At 39.5% G+C, this 23,508-nt stretch overlaps 1 protein-coding gene across 3 annotated transcripts in view; it reads right to left on the bottom strand.

Annotated features, from left to right (window-relative positions):
* AFAP1 (actin filament associated protein 1) overlaps nt 1–23,508 on the bottom strand; it is a 112,159-nt gene that overhangs the window by 59,847 nt on the left and 28,804 nt on the right. For all 3 annotated transcript variants that reach the window (XM_079305319.1, XM_079305317.1, XM_079305318.1), the window contains exon 2: nt 3,489–3,617. In XM_079305319.1, coding sequence (XP_079161445.1) covers nt 3,489–3,615 — 127 coding nt within the window. In that variant the 5' untranslated portion in view covers nt 3,616–3,617. The remainder of the gene's footprint in view (nt 1–3,488; nt 3,618–23,508) is intronic.

Genomic DNA, 23,508 nt, shown 5'->3' with positions numbered 1-23,508 from the left:
CCCCAGTTTTCATGTATGTGTGTTTAAACAAGAACCTGCTCTAACGTTTAATTTCTTCTACCAACTTACACTGCAAAAGGAGTACTACAGGTTTAGGGCATCAAGTCCTGTTAAGGGAAACAAGCAATGTTGACAGTCACATTAAATGACTATATCCAGCAGCTTCATCCAAAATAAACTCTTTGTGTCTTTTTTTTTTTTAGAAGAAAGTTTGAGTTTTAGAATGAAATGCCAAGTGTTTTCTTCAGACCTACAATCCACTGGGCATGCCAAGGCTAAGGAAGAAAAATAAGGTTTATGTTTTTATGAGCTATTCAGAATAAGCACTGGTTTGGATGCAGGGCAGGTTGAGGCCAAGCAGCTACAACCTGAAGAACACATCTGCCTGGCCCAGTTCTCTCTGCTTGATGAAGAGAACAGTGTGCATTTAGGGGAGATGGAACAAAACAAGGCAAAAGATTTCTAAAGAATTCCCCAAGTAAGAACTCACACAGTTTTAAGTGTTTTACTGAAACCCAACCAGCCCATCATAATAATTTCCACACCTTCACAAAAAACCCCAAAATTGTTCATTTCCAGACATTCTAATGAAGCCAGCTAGTTCCCAGTTCCCCAAATCATTACCATTCACCATTGATCTTACATGGTTTTCTCATGCAATCAAAAAATCCTGTTGAATTCACTCTGTTGATTTTTGCAAATGCAACTAAGGAGCTTGAACTCAGCATAGTCCTCAAGCCTCTTAAACTGTGCCAGCAACCCAAGAGCTCTCGTGGAGTTGCGTGGGTGGAGTAAAACAACAATTTGAAAAACAGACTCCAAATGATAGTTTGTCTTCGTTACAGAGCACTGTGGGTTTATGCATCTTTTATTGCTTTTAATTTTAATGAAGGAATGAATAGTTTCAAAGGGATGGGAGTACTGAATGTTATAACTGATAAAAAAAAGCAGCAGGGTCGGCTCCAGTAAAGTACATGACTCCCTGGGTAGTTTCACAAATGCTCAGGGCCAGGATGTGATGGCAGAGCTCCCAAGGAGGCAGCTCCTCTCCTTCCCTGCCTTGTTCCTGTCCCTACACCAACCTCAGCTGTGAGCCAGCATAAGCATGTGTGTGGCCCTAGGTTGAACCAGACCAGGGAAGTGACACTGGTTAGGACTAAACCAGCAAAAAAAAGCAAATAATGTTTGTGCTAGCAGAAAGGAAGAGACAATACATGAGTAGCCTGGGGAGAGAAATTAGATGCTTTTTTAGAGGCCATGCTGGCTTTAATCCTATTCAATTACATAAACTAGAGTTTACAGACATATAAAGCATAGTCCTATGACCTCTTATTTAACTGAACTATAGGGTTTCCTTAATTCTAGTTTGAACTAGAGCATATCTTTTAGCAAAATATTCCATCTTGATAAGATGCCAGCAAAGGCATGCAGAGCTTGCTAAGTTCTTCCATTAGTTCATAGCTTCAATGCTCAAAACATGTGCTTTATTTCCTCTTTGAAACATTCAGCCATTGCACTTACTGTTGTGTAAGTCTAGGAGCTTGATCTCAGTCATTCCTTTTCTACATAAAGATTAATTATGACACCTCATTTTGGATAATATGAAGGCATATTTCTGGATCCTTTAATCACTTTTACAACTTTTCTTTGAAATGTCTACATTTGGTCTCCTTGAACGAAGGCACTAGAGGTGAGTAAAATGTTCCAGTAACAACTGCACTGAGCAAAGCCCTACCACTTAATACATGAATCTCACAGGGATCTTGGTGATGGATGGATCCTGTAATTGGATTAAATGGATCTTGTTACAGAGCCTGCAATAGGCTTTAAAACCTAAATGGTAGGTGCTGAATAGTGGAAAGCTATGGCTCTGGGGTCACCATATGTAGAGACAGACTGAGCACACCTAGGAAGGTGCCCTGGCACACAGAAGTTGATATTCACACAGTTAAGGCCTCTCACCCTCAAAGTGACTTTGAACTGTGCATTGGAGCAGGTCTTTGCCTGAGCTAACTCCCACATCGTGCCTAGGAACTGATGGAGGAGACAAGACAGCCCAGGCCAAAGCAATGCAAGGATCACTCCACACCTGAACAGCATAAATAATTGAGCTCTAGAGTTCAGTAACATACTCAGCACTGAAAAAATGAGTGTTTTTCATACTGCAACACCATCCACAATCCCAAAAGAAAGAATGTGACAACCTTTCCCAATGTTTTCAAAGTTGGCAACAGAATGACACCTGACTTCCTGAAAAAGTCAAATGTTTTTCTTCATAAATTTAGTTCTAAAGGTTGCAAGAAGAACATGCTGTGTCAGCTCAGCATTGCTGAGGTTATTTTGAACCCTAGTAAAATACAGCTGTTTCTAAGCATATAAAATTGCAGGTTCACACCTATAAATTTTTGGGGGAGTTTGGTGTATTTTGATGGCCTTTTGGAGCATGAAGACTCCTTCCACAGTATGAGAAATTAGTATCTACCTTGTACTGTCAGTATGAAATTGAAATAGTCACGGGTCTTTAAGAATGTTGAAATGGAAAAGAGGACAATCATTATTTTAAAGATCACCTTGGAGTTGAATCCCATGGCAAAAACTATTTCTTTAATAAATGGGAGCAACACTGCATCAAGCAAGACCATATTCTTCTAGCACCAGAGAACAAGCAAATCATGAGAAATACAGCTGCTCACAGTGTAACATTTTTCCTCAACAAACTCTGGTATTTTTCAAGAATCTAAACTGGGGGTTTACACTGGCAGTACTTCTGTCTAATGTAGTGGAGACAGGTCTTAGACCCCAGATGTCACAGCATACAGAAAAGTGTGCAAAAAAATGTAAGGGTAGTGTTAGAAAAAACAGTGAGGAATGTTGTTCAATAAATCTCTGTGGAAAGGTTCCTGCACACAGTGAATCACTTTTGCTGCACTCAGGTCCATAATCTTGATGGAGACAAGCAATTGTGTAATAAAAACAGTTTTAGATAGGAAGAAAACAAGAATGTGAGTCTAACTGCAAAATGCAATCCAAACATTCTGACAACCATTTCCTATCTCTGGTTTGGCACTCCTGTATCAGTTATGCACCAGACTCCACCTCAGTATCAAGCCTTTTGATGGATTTGGGGCATCTGACACGGATGGAATGGTGCTGTGGCCAGCTCTCCCTGACATCAAAACTCACAAGCAGCATTACTGGCACAATTAAATAAAGTAGCCACTCTGCCAGCAGAAGTGAAAACATTCTACCTAGGAAATAACTCTTTGGCTGGGCTCACCCATGTGCACCCAGCACACTCTAAGTGTACCTCTTGCTGTATTTTACTGCTGGACACAAAGGAAAGCATTCAGGAAAGTTGCACTTTGGCTTCACTCTGTCTTTCTGTCTTTCTTCAATTTAGGGCTTGTCTTCAGCTCTCAAAGTTATTTCACTGAGCACAGACTTAGTCTGTGCCTTCTGCAAGTGAGAAAACACACCCCAGCACTGACCTTTTGATGACTGTATCCTCAGGAGAATGTTAGTTATTACTGCCTTCTTCTCCCTGACAGTGGAAGTTAGATATTCATGGTCCAGAAGTTCAAGAAACAGGCGCAGCTCAACTATTAACTCTTCCATGGCTGAAAGACAAAAAAAATAGAATTACTTTTCCTGAAAAGTCCTCTCTATCCCCAGTGCTTCTCAATTTTTTTAGCAATGAACTTCATAAGCTGAGTTCTACTTTTGTTCCTTTCAAGTTATCCCTAAAGTCTTGCATCACTATAAGAACTGCAGTAGCTCAGACTATACATAAAACACTTTTGTTACAGCCTGATCATATGATATCTCTTCAGAAGGTTTATGAGGAAACCCATGGTACTGAACCACATTTTCATGCTTCAGTTTTCTCATAATTCTGAGATTCTTTGGTCCCTTTGCTTGAGGGGATGTACTATTTATAGTTTTGTATCCTCATTCCAAAATGCCTCCACTTAAATTTTTCTCTACTTAATCACATTTGTTTTTATAGTCTTTTCAAGGCCTAACTGGGCAACTGCTGCTAAGCCCTTCAGACCTCTAAAAGGTACATTCTTTGCTGCTTACTCCCTTACCAGCTCTTCCCTACTCCTAAAATCTTTCTGATACAATTGTTTACCCAATGAACCTGGAATCCTTTCTTCCATTTGTGAGAATGTGTCTGGATGTTTAAACAACCCTTATGTGAGATGCACTTGCTTTATCCCACCTTTGACAACAGCACAGTGCAGGGAAGCCTGCAGATGTCAGCTACACTCCAGCAAGGAACTCTTGGCCTATTCTTGCCTCCAAGAAATGCAGATTTTCCCATGCATTTGGAGACTGTACCTACGCTCTGACTGCTCTGGCAATGCAAACAAACCAGCAGCAAACACAGAAGTTGTGTCAGTCAGCAATACCAGGGCAAGAAAACATCTCAACAAAGAAATTCCTGAAGAAGTATGCTTGGGTAAGTATTCTCATAGAATCATTTAGGCTGTAAAAGACTTCTAAGATCATCAAGTCCAACCACAGCACTGTCAATGCACCACTAAACCATGTCCCTGAGCACCACACCCACGAGTTTATCAAGGACAGTGGCATCACCACTTTGCTGGGCAGCCTGTTCCAGTGTTTGATCATCTTTTCGTGGAAGAAATTTTTCATAATATCCAATCTAAACATCCCCTACTGCAGATTGAGAGCATTTCCTCTTGTCCTGTCACTTGCTGCTTGGGGAAAACACTGGCACCCACCTCCCTATAACCTCCTCTCAGGTAGTTGTGGATAATGGCCACCCTGAGTTTCATTTTCTCCAGTCTAAACAGTGTCAGCTTCCTTAGATACTGCTCCTTAAGACTCGTGCTCCAAACCCTTAATTTTCTCAAAGACACTATTCATTTGTACCTATAATTCCATCCTGCCCAAGTTATTCTTGGTGATGATATTCTTTTATTCAACTGAGCAGTAGCACTGCCATTGCATAAACTGTCCACATTTTCAGGAACTATGCTTTCCAAAGATTTTCACAATATATTGGCAGAAAGAGGGCATTTAAAATGACAGGAAAACTGTCTGCATCACTTCACAATGCAGCTCATGAAAAACACCCCACAGCTAGAATGGTATTTTTTTTTTGCCATCACATTTGTAACTGTCTAAACACTCTAGAAGTCTGTCAGAAATCCAAAGTATTTCACAACAACCCTATTACTTCCAGAGTTGTTCAAATGATGAAGCAACAACATATATACAGCATACAGCTTTCTGAAGCACAAAGGCATAGGTTCACATTTGCAAAGTGGTAAGTGATCATGAGACTCTAGGAGAAATAAAAAGGCCATATAACAAAAAATACTCAAATAACCAGCTGTTTTTTTTTTTTTTCTCAAATTATACAGTTTAGAGAGAAGATGTATATTCCATTCTGTGTACAGTGGTCTCCAGCTTTTAAGTATGCTTTGAATATAAAATGCATTAATACTGTTCATTTTAGTTACAGAATATATGAATATTTTAATAGTTACTGGGTAGGATATATGCTTTCAAAAGCTATCATTAGCATACAATCTAGGCAATCATGAAACCTAATCAGTATGCAGTACAGGAAATGTATATTTTTCATGTAGTTCTACATCTGTATTTATTGCTAGTAATTGCAATTACTGTTAGTAATTGCATATATTACTGCAGTAATATTTCTTTGCAATGCCATGTTTCCTGATTTCTTGAAAAAGGCAAGTGACTGTAAATACGCTGAAAGAGAGCTCTCCCTTCACCTCTTCACCATGGAATTCCATATGCCACAGTCACCTCATTTCTTTGCTGAGAACCTTGACTACCAGGAAGAGAAGAAAGGATGAAAGCATCAGATACCTTTGATATGCAAAGTGTACACAACTGTGTTAAGTTATTAAAAATTATCTGATCCTTTATCTCAGGATCTTATAATCTAATATAAACGGATTGCACAATGAGAAATGAAAACAGAGCAAGAGGGAGTTACCAGGGAAGGAGACAGGGAAGCAAGAGGACAAGAGATAGGAAACCACTGTTGGAGAGACTTCTGGGAGCTGGCACCAGCCCAGATCTCTCCTGATTATCTCCATAAACGTGTGGCTTTTCTCTGTGTCTTTGGAGGAAATCTGCATTGCAGCAGTCCCTGGTGACCCCTTCCCACTGACCTACAATGACCAGCCCACCAAAGGTACTGGCAAAAATTTAACTGCCCCAGCAGAGGATTGAAAAAACAAAGCTTTGGTTGGGATGGCCAAGAGGATGGGAAGATGAACCTGATACCAATGAGGCAATGCTTGAAAACTTGCCAAAACAGAGCCTTAGCAACACATTCACATTCACTGCATGTGTCCTGGGCCTGCTGTCCAGCACTGAGGTTCAAGGGAATCACCATGGAATCACCAAGGAATACAGAGCATGGCCAGACTTGCTCCTCCTGCCTCGCAAAGCTCACAGGTGTGACCTTTGTCAGTATGGCACTCACTTCAAGCAAGCAGCCATGAATGCTGATCCACAATTTTAGTGTGACAACAGAGTGAAATTGTCAGCAGCTGTTAAAAATTGCTAGATGTGAACATGCAGATGTTGTTTCTACCAGGATTAAATTAGGAATGTATTTTCTTTTGTGGGAGTTAATAACATCATAAATAGCAAAGTGTGAAGGAAGAATTTCACTTCATGTATGTATTGATGTCAAATATCCAAAAGGAAAAAAGGGGAACACTGCTTCCAGCTAGCCAGAAACACTCTTTCCACGAAATCTTAAAAGCAGACTTTCCTCTATTAATATTATTGCTGCTTATATAATGAGCAGAAATATTGCCACAGAGTGTATTGAAATAAAGTACTGAAAACTCTCTTTTCCAAGATGGCAACAAATAAACTTGCATGCACAGGGGAAGAAACAAGTTTCCCTGTTGTCAATTTTTGGCTGATTTTCTGGATTCAAAAATCTTATCTTCTCCTTCCTAGAAAAAAATTGATGATGTGGTCACAAAAAAAAAATTAAAAATTGAACTGAATAAGAGAAAATCTACATATTTTCAGTAAGCAATCATTATTTCTTAAATGGAGACTCAAAAGGAGCGGGTGACGCAAGTCCCAAAGAAAAACATACTCTTCCAGTGAGAGATTACCCTTGGAAATCTGACATCACCACAAAGAAAGAATAATAATCAGAAGAAGGCTCTCAAAAAGGGGCCAATTTATTTGACAGTTTTGGCTGTATTCTCATTGCCAAAGGAATTACTGGTAAGTGGCAGGTGGTGAAAGGCAGGGTGGAGCCCAGGGATGCTAATCACAACAGTAAGAGCATTTTAGCTTGACTGAGGAGCAGAATCACATTCCATATTAAATCATGAGAAGTCCATTCTATGCTCAATAGGAATTACAGGCCCCTAATGAGCTGCTGTAATTGCCATGCACAAATAAAAAAACAATGATAAGTCCAGAAGGGTTTCCAAGATCAGCTCTCAGGAGTTTGAAAGTTTTTCAAATGGCAGCACATAAAAACTATATCATATGTACAAAAGCCAGCAACAGAATACACCAAGGTAAAAAATAATCAGGGGAAGGCAATTACATCACACTGCAGATTTCGTTCCAAACCAGAACTAAAACCAAATGGGACTAAAATGCATGATGATGCAATTATTCCAAATCTATGTTTACGGGTACTAATCTAGAACTATTTTTTAAAAGAATATCGTTTTCACTTCCAGTTGACTAGAAAAAAAAATCACAGGGGCAGTTCTATACCACATATATGATCTCAAGGTTGCTTAAACCAGAAGAAATGTCAAGAATGAGCTCATTAGAAAAATGATCAGATTGGTTTTGGTCAGTCCTAGTAATTACAGTATTTCTTAACCTTGCCATAGCTCAAATGACCTGAAAGTGATTTTTCAGTTGACTAATATATACTAAAGAACTTTTAAAGAAAAAGAAATGCAAGTCCAGGAAGGAGGAGAGGAAGTATGTTTATTAATTGCTGATTTGTCCATATAGCACAGAACTCCCACACAGGGTAACTTTACTTCCATGTCTGTTATGTATTTTCATAAATGCAGTTATAAGTATACAAATCTATCACAGAAATATGAATTTTAATTGAACTACAATTTTTGGAAGATTCTATTGATCAGTTCCTTGAACATTGCTGAATTATATTTCTCTGTGCTTACATCTTCTGTTCTGTTTCGTTTGTCATTTGTAGAAGTGGAAGGCAAGAACAGAGACCCACTACAAGAAATCACCTAATCTGAGTTTGTGTACAATACAGGCCAGAGACTTTCACCTTGCTACCCCTCTGTTTGTGGAGAGATGTGTCTTTTCCTGAAGTGCATCTTTCAGGAAAGCAAAAAAATATATGTCAGCCTTTTGAGCCCCACTTTCATGGGAGGTGATCCCACTTGACCTCCCCAAACAAATTTGATTGGATTAATGGGTAGTATTGGGTAATCTTCAATCTATATATAAAAACTTCTTGAAACATAGAAACTCTCCCAATCTTACAAAAACCCTCATTGGTATTTGGGTACACAAGCAACATTATAGAAACCAGACATATGTTCTTATTTAAAATCAAAACCAGAATGTGAACTTCATGTTTACATTTATTTATCTTGAAATAGTGTCACTATCCTTAGTTTTGGATGCTGTAATTTGAATATTTTAATGAAATGCTCATAACAGACTACTGCTGAGGAAACCATGGCTGTTTTTTATAAAGCTATAAATATCAGGGACACTACAATGAATGCAGAGCCACAAGAAGACAAAAATCTTTATGAAGAAAAAACCAAAATCACTTTGACTCAGTTTCACTCAATCCTATAATGCAGTAACAAGTATCCTGTATCCAGTAATCAATAAAAAAGCTCCTTTCATGACTATTTTATCATAATCCAGGAAAAGATTTTCACACACAAGCACATACAATCTGAAAGCAGGCAGTGAAAGCATATTTAGCAGAAGGAAAAGTTTTTATTTTTTTCAATATGCTGCCAGAAACTAATTGACCTATTTGAAAATTGTATTGAAATCCCTTCCCCCAAGAAATTAAAGTCATGCTGCTTGAGGAAGACCCAGGGATGAGACAAGACTTGATGAACTTTCTCTTGGTTGCACTCACCCTTCTCTGCTGCCCTAAGAACCATCAGGTACAAGGTGTGATGGATCCTACCTGAGAAATATGTTAGATCCTGCTTCAGAAAGTGATGATCAGCTTGGGGATGCATGGCATTACATTAAAGAATGGTAGTGTGTTAAAAAAGGGTGAACCCTAAACAGTAAATGAAACCCTAGAGATGAAGAACGAGTATGAAGCAAGTAAAACATATGTAAGGATTTCCATTAGAATGTTTTAGCATAAAAATAATTACACCTCTCTAAAAACTGACATAAACATATTCTCTTTAAAATCTGGCCTGTAACAAAGGTTCTTCCCAGATAGCTTGGGGCAAGAGAGGCAAAACTCATCTACTAGAAAATCCTACTGTCTCATGCATATTTATATCAACCTCAATGAATGTCAAGGGATCACTTCAGCACATCCCACATGTATTCCTCTTTCTCCTTCTCTCTGCTTCAGTTCCCAAGGAATTGCCTTTTTAAAAAACTGTATTTCCAACAAAGCTATCAGAGTTCCAAAAGCTACTGCTACAATACCTGGGTGATAAAACAAGAGGTGGGAAGGCATTAAGGAATGCTTGGACAAGAAACAAGCTGCCAAAAATCCTGTTCCATCAATGAATCCTACAGCCATGCGAGTGACAGCAATGCTGGGGTGTAACCATTAGCACAAGGTGGATGGATAAAGCATTTATTTTTTTAAGGGGCAGACCAGTGTTTAAGCAATGCCACAGACTTTGGAGTGGAACATCTAAGAAGTTCACAGACTCACAGAAAAAAACAGACCTAAAAATAAAACAGAGAAGGAAGAATGAAAAAAGGAGAAATAAAAGAGAAAAAAATAAATAAACAAAAGAAGAACCAAAACAAGAAGAAAAAATATTAGTGTTAAAGGCATATATTTTTGTTTAAGTACTAATTATTACATAGAACTCAATATGCTGGTCAAAAAGAAAAAAAAAAAAAAAAAAAAAAAGAACTAATAACCAGCTATATAAAGTTGCAGTGGATTTTATAAAGTTGTTCAAGACTTTATGTAAAAGTATGTTTTCCATATGAGATTTCCTTTGTTCCCAAAATAAATGTAACATACTTTGTAAGCACATGAACATGGATTTTAGCCTCACTGCATGCCCAGCAGGCTGAGAAAGTCTGACCCTCCTGCCCCTGTGCTCTCTGTGGGCACTCAGGTTGAGTTTTCTTTTTGGACCTCATTACCCTTTTGCAGCAGGACAATGAAATTTCTTGCATTTAACCATCTCAGAAAGTATCAGCTGACATTGTCCCACCAGGACAAGACATTCCAGGTCCTGCCTGCTGGCTCCTGCATTATCTCATCCTCCCTCTCCCCAAACCACAAAAGATAAGCAGCCACTAAGAATTAATGAACAGGCTGTGATTCCACAAAAGAAAAGCAGTTCTCTCTGATGATGAAGACAGAAAATCTGTGGTTGGAGGTGAAAGTCTCTGCCTGGCTCCAAATCTCAGGGGAAATGGGGCTCAGATAAGGCTGAGACACACAGAAACAAGTGACCTGTGGCTGTAAAAACAAAGAGAAGCACTGCAGCACCTCTTGGGAGTTCTTCACTTGAGTCCTCAGCTGAACACAGATCCCTTCTTAGGGTAGAATCTCTTCCAAAGTTATGAATAATTACAAATCCAGAAGAAATGTGAGACAGCAAATTAAGGAAATTAACAGAATGGAGAAACAGAATAGCAAAACAATGACAGAGAAATACCAATATGGCAATGGTAGGAACCACACATTATAATTTGGCATTTCTGTATTGAGCAACACAACTTCATTATCCACGTCAAACAGCAAACTTATAAATTGTTCAAGTCTGGAGGCTGATCATGTCATCCATATGAGCAGTACAACTGAAAGTTTTCACTTTGTGAATCTGGAGCTCCAGACTTCCAGTGTGCAGCTAAATTAGAGCCAGAAATGAGATAATATTGCATTTTATAAGAACAGATCCAGAAGTTCTCACATTTGGATGTGAAGATGGAAAAGAACCCCTTTTTTTCTGTCCTACAACATTTTTTTATATGACAGCTCTCACTGCTGGGTTCATTATGCAATGAGTAACTTCTGCCATACATTGATTACTGTCTGATGCTTTCCCCAAGGAGAGAAGCATGTTCTGCTTTTTCTGTCAGGCTTTTGAAAATTTCTATTAATAGATGTACACTGTGATACAGATGACACACATGATCCATAAATGCATGAAATATATTCTCTAATGAAAACAGCAATATTTACCTTTCAACAGTGGATTCAGCTAGCTGTGATAAAGTGGGAAAGTTGTAATTCTAAAATGGGGAATTTCAATTCCCTCTACCCCTCAGGTTAATTCTCTGAAATACACCAATATCTCTCTGATTTTTCCTCCCCCTCGTTCTCCTTCATGATTACTATGAAGACAAGAACATTAGATAAACTTTTAATTCTATAGTTTCTGAAAATAAATAAAAAGGAAATTAAAAATAAAAACCCTGAGCTCAGTCAGCCTGAAGTAAATTATTCATTTCAGTTCCTTCAGTCAACACACCACTTCAGCATGCCAAATGAGGCTGACCAAGGTTCCCAGTGTAACCCTCCCTGCCAAGCACAGAGTGCTGGAAGCCTGGATGTGATCCAGGTGCCCCTGGGCTTGGACAGGGGCTGCTGCAAAGGAGGGCAACAGCAACACCCTGAGCACAGGGAAGAGATCAGCCAGAGGGACCCACATTGATAAAGGAGCTCCACAGAGCAACCTTCAAGGATCCTTCTTTGTCTCCATTTGTTAGCCAGTGGTCAAAGGTTACACTTTCCCTCTAAAATATAAAGTCAGAAAGTGCATTTCAGAAAGCTATGAAAACCCAGGCCCCTGAAACTAAGTTATATTTTCTTACAATAGGAGAATCACAGCTCAAACAACTGCAATTTCATGTATTTTTTAGAAAAGAAGAGGCGCTAAAGAATATACTAATAAGTTGGTCAAGTAAGTCAAATTAAATTTTGCCACTTGATCTACAGACTGTATTGGAATTCTAAATGCTATTTTGTCACAAAATCTCATTTTCCTGCCTTTAAAAATATACAGAAACCTCATCATTTAAATATTCTAGCATGGAATGATGGAAGTGACAGTGACAGTTTTAAGCAATGGCAGCAATACATGAGAGGCTCATTGCCCTGGCAGGACATGGGCAATAACACCACTGTGACAGGACCTGAAACTGAGCATACTGCAGAGAGGAGCACAAACACTCTGGCACAATTTTTGTGACTGGGTTTAGACCCCGTAAATTTCATGTAAGAAGCTGTCATCATGTCACCAATGTACCATTTGAAATACACTAATTGGAAAGCTGAATTATTTTCAATAATCCATACCATTGATAGATGGCGATTTTCATCTGCAGTACTGATCAGCTACAAAAACTTTGGTTCTTTATCTGGCACACTTTGTGCAATTTTCACTAAAGCCCAATTAATTTACTGCAACCCTGGACATGCAGCAAGTACTTGGATTTTACAGAGATTTCATTTTAATTATGGCTGTGCTCTGAATTTATCATGAAACCAGAAAACATATGTTTAAGAAACAGTAATAAATTCCTGTCAACACCTTTCTCTCAGGCTGCTCCAGCCACCTTTCCTTCTCTATCCAATCAGCCTTGCACCTCTCTGGAATACAGCCTGTGCTAGACAGACTTACCTACAATGTCCCAGGGAAAATTTACCTCCATGACTTGCACCATTTTCTTTTTTTCTGGACATTATCTAGTTTTTTTGCATCTGGTCACGCTGCCCCATATGTTTGGAACAGCCTTTCTTTTCCCTGCCAAGCAGCCTCCCTCTCTCCCATGAAATCCCTCTTTCAGCATTCCCTTCAGCAATAATCCTCACATTCCTCCTTGACCAACAGTTGCACCATGTCTCGTCATGCAGCTGGTTTTTTTATCTACCTTTGGGTCAGACCCTGCAAATGTTTTCCCATGGTAAAAAAACTCCCAATCCTTCTGATTAGTTTCACTAGCCAAAGCAGCAGGATGAGTTCAGAGAGAGGAAAAAAAAAAAGTGTTTTAGTCATTAACATCTAAAAGGCACTGATTTCATTCCTATGCAAAAGGAGCAAAGCAGACAAACAGTCAGAGCTCTGTTCCTCCTGCCAGCAGTGGGACAATGCAGCTCTGAGGATGGGAGACCAGGGCAGTTGGCAGAACATATCCTGGCACCAGCATGGGCACTGCCTGGCCAGCTGTGCCAGCTCTGTCCTCCCCTCACACCTGGCCCTTTCCAACAGAGGTGGTATTTGCAAAAATTAAAATTATTATTCCACATTCAAACTATATTTCTAAGCTCTGAGGACATATGTCCAAAATGTTACCATCACCAGTGGCTCTCACTCACTCTGAGTCTGGCTACATTTCTTCAGGTCAAGGAGATAATTTATTGTTTGTAAAAAGTGCTGCCATGGGACCAAACAGCACAAGCAACACCAGCTCCTCACTGCTACAGCATCAAAACTTCTTATCAGGCCATATGAAGGAAGAAAAAAAGCACTTTACCTACATCCTCAGCATATTCTCTCCTCATGACTGCTCATTTGTGCCAGTTGATGGATATCACAAAGACAAAAAATGGACCATTGGGTTCAGAACAAAACCCTATATTCCAACTCCACAGCAAGCACAAATTATCTCTGCACTTGGGCAGGGAAGCTGCATTTTATGACTGAGAGGTTCACTGCACATCCATTTGCTCTCACCAAACTTCTGTCACAGCTGAGAGAATGCCATGATCAACACGAGCTTCACCAAGGGTTGGGTGTGCCATCAATCCAGTGCCTTGTCTGTCTGGATGAGATCCTGGATGGTTTGTTTAACCACACTTGCCAAAAGGTGTTCCCCAACTCTTCCCGTATTCCTGAGTAACAAAGAAGATGCACTGCCAAATGTCCTCCCACTGACACCTCCAAGGCAAAATCCCAGCACCCTCCCTCAAGGAAAAAAGCAACACAGCAGTGATTAGAGTTTATAGCAAGTTTGCACATTTTCCTGAGTTTATGTGTTTTGTTTTTCACAGACTCATAACCTAACTAGGAAACCACAGACTGATGCATCTGCTGGTCTCGGTTATTATCACAAATGTGCTGACTCTCTATAAAAGCTATCCCATTGCATCAGAGCACAAAGGAGTGGTGTCAGGCCCGTGTCTGGCAGCTGAGCCCAGTGAGGATCCCTCCCAGCCAGGCTGGGACTGACCAGCACCCACTGCAGCCAAAGCACAGAGATAAAAGCTGCCCATGGCAAGCATTTGCATCCCTGCCTCATCTCACCATCTGCTGCTGCTGCTGCTCACTTCAAAATTAATACAGTGGCTGCTTGAACCAGAAGCTAATGCTGCATCTGTCCTCATTAGGTCATTATTAGACTACTCATGCAACCCTCTTTGCAACCCAAATGGGGTGACAGCATCTGTCCTCCATCAAGACAGACCAAATTGCAGACTCTGAAACAAATTGGACTGAATCTTCCCCCTAGTCTTCCCTTACTTTCCCTTCTTCTTTCCCCATACATTTTCATCAGAGTTAACAAGTAAATTAATAAAGTGCACATCTATTTCAAAGAACATAAGGTCTTCCCCAAGCAAAAGTACAGAAAACTCAGGACTGGTCTTGCTTGTGTAAATTACATCTCCCAGTCCAATTTCTAGGTGCTGTTCATGGCTGTTAAATGAAATTTCATTTTATCATCTTGATCTTTTACTCCTAATACTTTCCTATTTGCATCTGATTTACACTGCATGAAAAAAAGCAATGTGTGAGAAGAATCAAGCATATATATTGATGTTTCAATTCTCATACAAATCTTAGCTCTGTGGCCTTTAATCCAGAGAAAGTCTCAGAGAGACATTCCCTACACATAAATTGCAGAATACTGATTTTAGAGAAGGATTAATTTCACAGGCTTCAGGGGCAATAATGTGAGAAAGAAATCTGTTCACTTCTTTTCCATGGAAGACACATTAGACACTTCTTACAGGAACATCATAAAATTGAGCATTTTTAAAAGCCTTCTAGTGAAATTTATTTTGCCCTACATGTATTTTTCATCATTCAATTTAGAAATTATTTACAATAAGAAAGCAAGCAGTCAAATCCACATTAGCAGGATTTTTAAGGGAATTCTAGCAAAATATATCTATCTACAAAAAAACAAAGCCCAAACCACTTTCTTTCTGTTCAAAGCACTTTGAAAATGAAGAAACTGTTAAGATGAATGTTTGCAACCATTTTTTTTCTCAAGCTACAGTTCGAGAACCATGGCTATAGCAAATCAACTTCTAAAACTAAAAAGGAAAAAAAAACCCCAAAAAACTAAAAATCCAAACCCAAACAACATTAGAAAGGATAAAATGTTTCATCATGTCCGAGTTCTTTCTACATCTGTTCCCATATTTGTAGGTTGCTCAGGACAGATATATACATTAGCAATAAAATAATACCAGGTAGCCTTGTTCATGTCCTAGAAGCAAGAAATGGACAGACAATTGGCAAAAGGCAGAAAAGACCAGAAGAAAAATAGAAATTATTTAAATAAGCCCTTGTTTTAGAGCATTTGAGAATGGCAGAAAGGTGGTTCAAAAAGACCAGGTGGTCCTGATGAAACAGAAAGAACATGAGAAGAAAAACAAGAGAAAGATGGGTCATTCACAGTCCATGAACCTTTACAGCATTCCTTGAAGAAAAACAGAAAGATTTATCTCAGTTAAATGGGCTGTTTATAAGAAAGAAGCAAATGTGTGCTTGGGGAAAGGCTTTTTGTCTTCTTTGCTTCTTTAGTCTGTTTTTTCATGATTAAACTTTTTTTTTAACCACAATTTTCCTTAAGAGAAATGCAAAGAAAGGCAGAATCAGCTTAGGCTTCCTTTTCACTCCAGATGGCAAAGTGATGAAAACTGACTAATAGCTAAATCAAGAAATTATGATGATGAAGGCATGGATTCTAAAAAAAGCCTTTGCAATTTTTCAAGACAGAGAAACAGGAGAGGAAATATCTCCTAACTTTTAGAAAGCAACATTCATTCTCAAGGCACTGGAGACTACTCCATTTGCCTACCCTCTTTTTGGGTTACAAAGCAGCACTCTGGTTTACAGATGGGAAACTGAGGCAGCTCAGTACCACAAAGACTCACAGAGTGTAACTTGGCACTGCCACCCAAAGAAGCAGCCATGGGCACCCTTCCCAAACCACAGCTTTCCCCAAACCCAGGATGTCACTTCTGCCTCTCCTCTGGGCTGGCTTGTGCAGCCACAGGATGGACTGAAGCAGGGTCTGATAGTTTTTAAGAACAATGCCCACTCATGATGGAGTAACTTTATGGTGGAACACAACCATAGACATAACTGTACCTACATTAATGCTCCATAAGCTCACAGGGCTGTAGGGACAAACTCAGGCTGTTTTGAAATCCCTTTTACCCTAGGATCAGGCAATACTGGGGTAATGAAAGAATCATGCTGTCCTTTGTGTTCTGTTTCCTGATAAATCACAAGGAGTGACAGACACCTTGAGGGCTGTTGTCCCAACCACACTGCATGTTGGGGCAGTTCTGTGCACACCTTGGTATTTCCCTCATGGGGACATCAGTGAAAAATGGGAAAAATTTCATGTTCTGCAGTTCCCTAAATCCACAAATTTGGTGTCAATCTAACTGCTGTGCTATAACACCAAATTAGCCCAACAGACCAAAATATACACGTTGAGTGTGTAACACTGAATGATTGAGACACAATCTCAGATCCAAAAATCCTCTGTCTAATGATTCCCATTAATGGTAAAGTTCTCCCAGTGTCAACAGCTGCTGAGATAATCTAACTCTTAGCACATCTGAAAATCCAAATCAACTGTGGCCCTCTCAAGACTAATTTTATCCTTTTTTGACAATGTTGTCTATTTTTGTCTTTGGCTTTGTAATGAAAATGTGGATCTAAATCATGTGACCTGAATGCAGTGGAAAGTTCTTAATGACCTATTGAAGAGAAAGTATTTTGTTAATCTTAAAAAAGCCCAAACTCCTATATAGTAGATCATTAACTAATTACCATTATTAAATCATTAAATTTATCAAATCATTAACATAACTACTATGCTATTAATAACTTTAATGACATTAAATTTTACTAAGAAGTTTCTACACAACTGTGCAGGTTTTCCTGACTTTGCAGCCCTGTGAATGGAGGCAGATCCCACTGGCAGGAGCTGCTCCACACAACCCACAGCTTGGCCTGACCAGATGTGCAGATGTCAATAAATAATAATAACGATGATGATGATGATGGCAGAACCATGTAAGCATTCATGACTTTCTAGTTCCCAGCCCCTCCTTGATGCACAATGCCAAAGCTGCTCAGATGGCTGGCAAGCAGTCAGGGGCTGACAGCCATCCTGGCAGGGCTCTCAGCCCTGGGCCCCTCACCTCATTATCCTGACATGGAGCAGGAGGATGCTGAGCCACTGCCAAGCAGGAGGTGTGGGCTCAGAGGGACACCCAATCCCCCCAGCCCCAGGAGTCTGGCCTGGAAGGACAATCACAGGTCACTCCAGACCTACATTCCTGGCTTGCACTAGTCTGCAGGCAAATGGATTACCTAGGTCCAGGAGCAGGGAGGAAGAGGACTGGATTGCAAGCCAAGGCAGAGATTATTTGCAGCATGGATTAATTAAAACTACTCGGATTTCATTTTTTAACCTCTCATACTGAGAAAGAATAAATGCTTCAGAATAAAAATACTCAATCATGCCAACACATCACACCCACTGGTGGCCTGGTGGCTGCAGCTGCAGGGCACAGCCTGGCCATATGTGGCTAGTGTCACACCATGGCACTAGCAAAAAATTATATTACAGTCTACAGTGAAACTGTATCCGACTATAACAGTTCATCCTAAAAGCCTGCAACAAGAAGAACATGGACAAATAAAACAATAGGTGAAAATTATCATCATATTCAAGCAAACTGCATTCCCAGCTCTGAAATGTTCATTATGAAATTCCAATGGTCTCAGTTCCACAGCCCTGAGAGACTGTATGTAGAAATAATGAAAGAGTAAGGGTGGAAGGGAGCTTGGAATAAAAGTCAGCAGGTGTAATTATTATTTGGAAAATTCTTAGGCACTTACTCTTCAGAGCACTGCATGAATATTCATTAAGCCTCCCAGCTTAGAGAGCTTCAGGTTTGAGCACTGGTATCTTCCCTTTATGGATAAAAAAACAAGGCATAAAAGCCCCTTTTCAAACATCTAAGTGGAACTTGAGAATTGATCTTTCTCCATAGTCTCATCAAGGCTTTTACCAATTATCCTTCTCTAAGGTAAAAAGAGCAACAACTAAGTGACTGTGGAGAAAAGCAATTGCCTAAGACCACTAGAAAAATAAATGGCAAAAACAGAGGTGAATTCAGAACTCTGAAAACTTATCCAGTACCCTGCTCCTTTGGGAGCACTACTTAAGTGTAGCAAATCGTGAGCTAATAATATCCCTCTTTGGAGCTCTGCTAACAGCTTCCCAAAGCTTGCTCTGCAAGGCCACAGTTCAGTGATCCATGCAGCAGATCAATGGAGCACTGCTGTCAGCAGAGCTTCAAATTAAAAGCTAAAAGAAAAGGGTTCATTGAGCTCTTGACATAAATTTTAGGTTCAGCAACGGTGCCTTAAAAACACTGTTCTTTGGCAATCAACACAGTCAGAAGGTATTTTTCAGAATATATATCAACTTTGGAAAACAACATTTCATCAGGGAGTGTCTTGCAAGCTCCATACTTTCTGATTTGCAGAATTTGCAGCTGAGGACATCACAGCAAACACCTCCTGGCACATAAGTTAGAGACAGGCACCTATGGAAGGGTAAGCTAGAGAAGCTTACACACCAGGGAAACAGTTTTGTCTCAAAAAGCTTCAATACCATCTCATTCCATACCAGAATACCATCTAGAATACCAGAATTCCATATCATCCCATTCAATACCAGAATAAACAATCCTGGCTACAAAGCCTGCATGGACAGCCTAGGCAGCAGACAGGTAATATGCTGTGCCCCCACACCTCTGATCCTCCAAAATTAGAGGACCAGAAGAAAGACACCAGAGACAAGCAGACATGCTTCTGGTTCCTCATGGGCCCATGAGATGCACTGAAGTGAATATTTCCTCTGGGGCTTTTTATTGCCTTGTCATTGGAGATAAAAATGATATTGCTTGTGTCTTTTAAAACACATATATGAAAGCAACATAAGAACTCTTGTGTATGCCATCCAACTGTTAAGTGGTTTTTCAGTTGCAGAAATCTGAAAGCAAGACAAGAAGTGAAATGTAGCTAAGCAGAGTATGATCCCAAAAGTCTGACAGCAAGCAATCCAACCTGCTTAATTTGTTCAGACATTTCTAACCTTCCCTGCATAAGACAATAAGGAATTGTTACTTATCCTAATTTATAGTATATTCCTTTGAGTAAAGGACACAGGACAGGTCACTGGTACCTTGGCAGGGTTTAATCTTCTAGGTGGTCTAAGTAATGGTAAAGTTTTTCCAAATGAACAAATAAAAATGTATCTTCTAGTCTTTCCCACTTAAACAATATGAAGCTAAATAACATAACAACTTTAAAGAGAGTAAATACAATTAAAAGAAAACAACTGATATGATACAAATGGTAGAAATTTGAAAAATGCAACTGAAAAGTATAAATATAAAATTCAACAAGGATTCCAAGAATGTATCTTTTTCTAATAATTCTGTCCACAGAGTAGGACACAGATCAGACAGGGCTATCTTTCTCAGGGGTTAGCAAGAAACTTCCCATAAGTGGTTATTTATGCCAAGGTGACCAAAACAATGAGATGAGGCTCTTTTTGTGCATCTGTTATAAAGCTGGATCTCTGGCACTCACAGTGCACTCACACATGGGCAGGCAGGAGAAAAGGGTTGCATTGTCTTTGTCAGGATCTTAGCAGTATTTGACTCTATCATCATGAATTGTCCCTGTTTCTGCCCTTACATTGGAGCATGTCTTGGTGACAGTGAACCAGCAGAAAAGTCAAGGGTGAAGCTGAGCTCAAGGAATAGTCTGGGTCATAGTTTATCTGCTTATTATTCTGGGTTTCACTTAATTCCACGAAACTATTTTCTAATTTATATGTTTTCCAAGGGCATTGAATCTCCATGTTTTCTTATAGGTTCAACACCTCACTGCTGCCTTTTGGCTTTGGACAGGCTGCAGCCTTATCTGCCTTCTCACAATTTTATTTATCCTCTTTGCAAAATCTTTTTTATTGTTGGACACTGGTGCTGACATCCGCCTCCTCAGAACACAAGTGTGTATACACAGCCCAAACCCCTGCAGAGTTCACAGTCCAAACATTCCCAGCAGAAAATCTTCATTAGCTGTGTTTCATCCCTGTCTCCTATCCCCTATTTATTTTGGCATTGTATAAGAATATGCTGTATTCCTCAAAACACAAGTCTCCTTTATAGCAGGATTTAGGTAAAGGAAAACTGTTGTGAACATTAATGTAATAGTCTGGTGGGAATACAGCTGTCCAGCTGTGCTTTTCACAAAAAGATGCTTAACTGTGTTGCCAGAGCCACCAGCTTCACCATGACAGCAAGAGAGGTGGAAAAGAAGGAGCTCCAATCCCAGAACTGAAGCTTCCCTGTTTGTAACATCCCATTCCTGAATTAACTGAGCAGTTGTGAGAGCCTCCAGTGAAAGGTTTATAGGAGGACACAGATCACTGCCAAAGTCAGTCTGATGGAGTTATGTCTTGGTGCACTCTTACTAGAAGGAGGAGGTTGTGAAGGGTTAAATGGCCATTTCCTCAGCAAGAATCAAATGCTATGATGAAGATCCAGTGCATTCTGCACATCCTCAACCATTCCTCTCTTCTCCTCAAGACCACAAGAAACTGCCACAGCAAGAGGTGAGATCTGCAATATGCAGCACGAACACCACTAGTGAGAGATCCCCTCAGAGAACCAAAGACCTGCTCAGGAGCCTTCTATAAGAAACAATGTCAGTGTCCCACCAGCCTGAGGTACTGAGATAAGAGCCAGAAGGTCCTCTCATTTATAGCCAATGCTTCTTAATGCTTTAAAAGCACAAGAACATTCTATTATACCTCAGAATAACACGGTGTTGTACGGTAGAAAAAGAAGCTCTGGAAACTTACCATGAAAATTACTGGCAAATATCTGCTTCTTGGCAGCCTTGAGTATTTGGAGAGGTCTTTTATTTAGTTTAAAAAAAAATAAATTACTAAATAAACATGCACGTTATTACTCACATCCAGGAGGAAGTGTGACTTTTCAGGAAAAATGAACTTTCTGCTCAGGCAGAAAGAATGAGTATAATACAAGTCAGATTTATTAGAAGTAAATTAAAATCATCTGTCATAGGAAACTTCTCTTTTTCTCCTCTAAACTCTTGTTCTGAAGTAGAGATAAATTCCAATTGCATTCAAAACAAAGTAAAAAAAGCTTTTGTAACTTACACTATCTTCTCAATTGTAGTATTTATGATGAACACAAGATATTTATTTTTGGAGGTTAAAAAATGAACACTGCTATTATTTTAGCCTATTTTGCGCCTTTATAACAGTTATGCATTTCACTCTTTTCAAATGCCTATTCATTTTTGGAATTAGAAATCCTTAAAGTAATTTTGTAAATAGAAAGACACTAAGTCTGTGTCTTTACATCATTATTTTACATACGTTTCCACACAAGAATTTTGTTGATTTGTTTTTAAAATCCACAAAACTTCAAAGTTTTCAGCACTTTTTAGAACTGGCCCCTATTATCAGTTAAAATATCATTGTATATTAACCTGCTTGGAAACCAGAGCCTCTTCACTTAATCATAAACACAACAGCTATAATCTGACCAAAGTTATCTGCCAAATGCTGTGCAGGAGCTGGTGCCAGTCAGGGTGACAATTTAATTCTTTCTGTTTCCAGAGCTGGATTTTATCCAGGGGACCATTTTTTCTTTGGGCTATATTTTTTTCTGAGCTACTTTGGGGCCTTTTGCCTTTGGCTAGGAACATTTTTCAAATAATACAAAAACAACAATTTGGATACAGTGTCAATGCCATAATGTACTGCTTTTATATGATTCCATATGAAAAAATGTCCCCATTATATCACAGACAATTGTAACAAAAAATACAGTCCTAAAATGCCTCTTTGCTTTCAGGCATGTGGGAAATGTCACTGAACGGACCTGCAGAACCTATAACAAACACAAAAGCTAACCTGGATCCTTTTCCTCTGGCACATCTGGCTAGAAAATGTAATTCCTTGCTCCTACCCCAGTGTGATTTTGGGTTGTTGGGACAAGGTGGAGCTGCCCTGTCCGCACTTTCTGCAGTGGGTTTCTGGCTTTTCCCTCCATCAAGGATGAGACTCAGCAGTGCAGTGCACCTCAAATGAGTGCAAAAGGAAGGATTCCTTTTTCCTGAGTAAGAGCCATCTCACCCTGCAGCTGCACAACTCTCAGATCTGGTGCATTCATCATGAATCCAACCAAGTCCCTGGTAAAACAATCCAGTCAGGTGCTGTAATCTTCGGGCTGCTGACTTTAATTTTAAAATTACTCTGGAGTAACTCAATTTCCAGCTGCATTTTGTTCTTCTTGCTAATGTCCTACTCTGAGTTTGAAAATACAATCTTTCATAGTCGGATTTAATCACAAATTCCATTTATACATCCAACAAGTCATTCTTATTTCAAGAGAATGTTTTGCTATCATTAAGATATAGAAAATTCAGATCTGTCTCCATGAAAGTGACTTCTAGACTTTCATTAAATATTTCCTGCTAGTGCTTTTATATTAGACCAATGTCTCTTGGAACTACAGACCTGATGATGGTACAGGCTGCACTTCCTGAAGCACGAAAAAACTCCACTGGAAGCTGAGCCTCTCTCCAACAGACCCTTATGAGCACTTCAGAAAAGAAGATATTTCAAAGTGAAAAACATAGTTTCAAAACAGTAACAGAATTTGATCTGAGAGATTTTGGGAGAGACTTGCTGCAGGGTAGATGACACCTGAGGAGCCTTCAGCCTTACCAGGTGTTAAGGTTTGCTCCTACAAGATACTAAGCTAAATACACCAATCACAGCCATAATAATCTGAATTCATGGGAATAGTCACTTTTTTCATAACATGCTCCTTCTGGACTCAGAGATTCAGACCTTGTTTTGGGTCCCCACAAGGCTGGTACATGTTCTGGCAGAAAGGCATTCTTTCATCCAAATGCAGCAGGACACATACTGACAGATTCATTCCCATTCTTTTCTGCAATCATCCTGCCTGCT

The sequence above is a fragment of the Erithacus rubecula genome (assembly GCF_903797595.1).
Source record: "Erithacus rubecula genome assembly, chromosome: 5".
NCBI classification, from domain to species: Eukaryota; Metazoa; Chordata; class Aves; order Passeriformes; family Muscicapidae; genus Erithacus; species Erithacus rubecula.
Note: the sequence above shows the minus strand (reverse complement) of the source record. Positions and strands in the feature narration are given on the sequence as shown.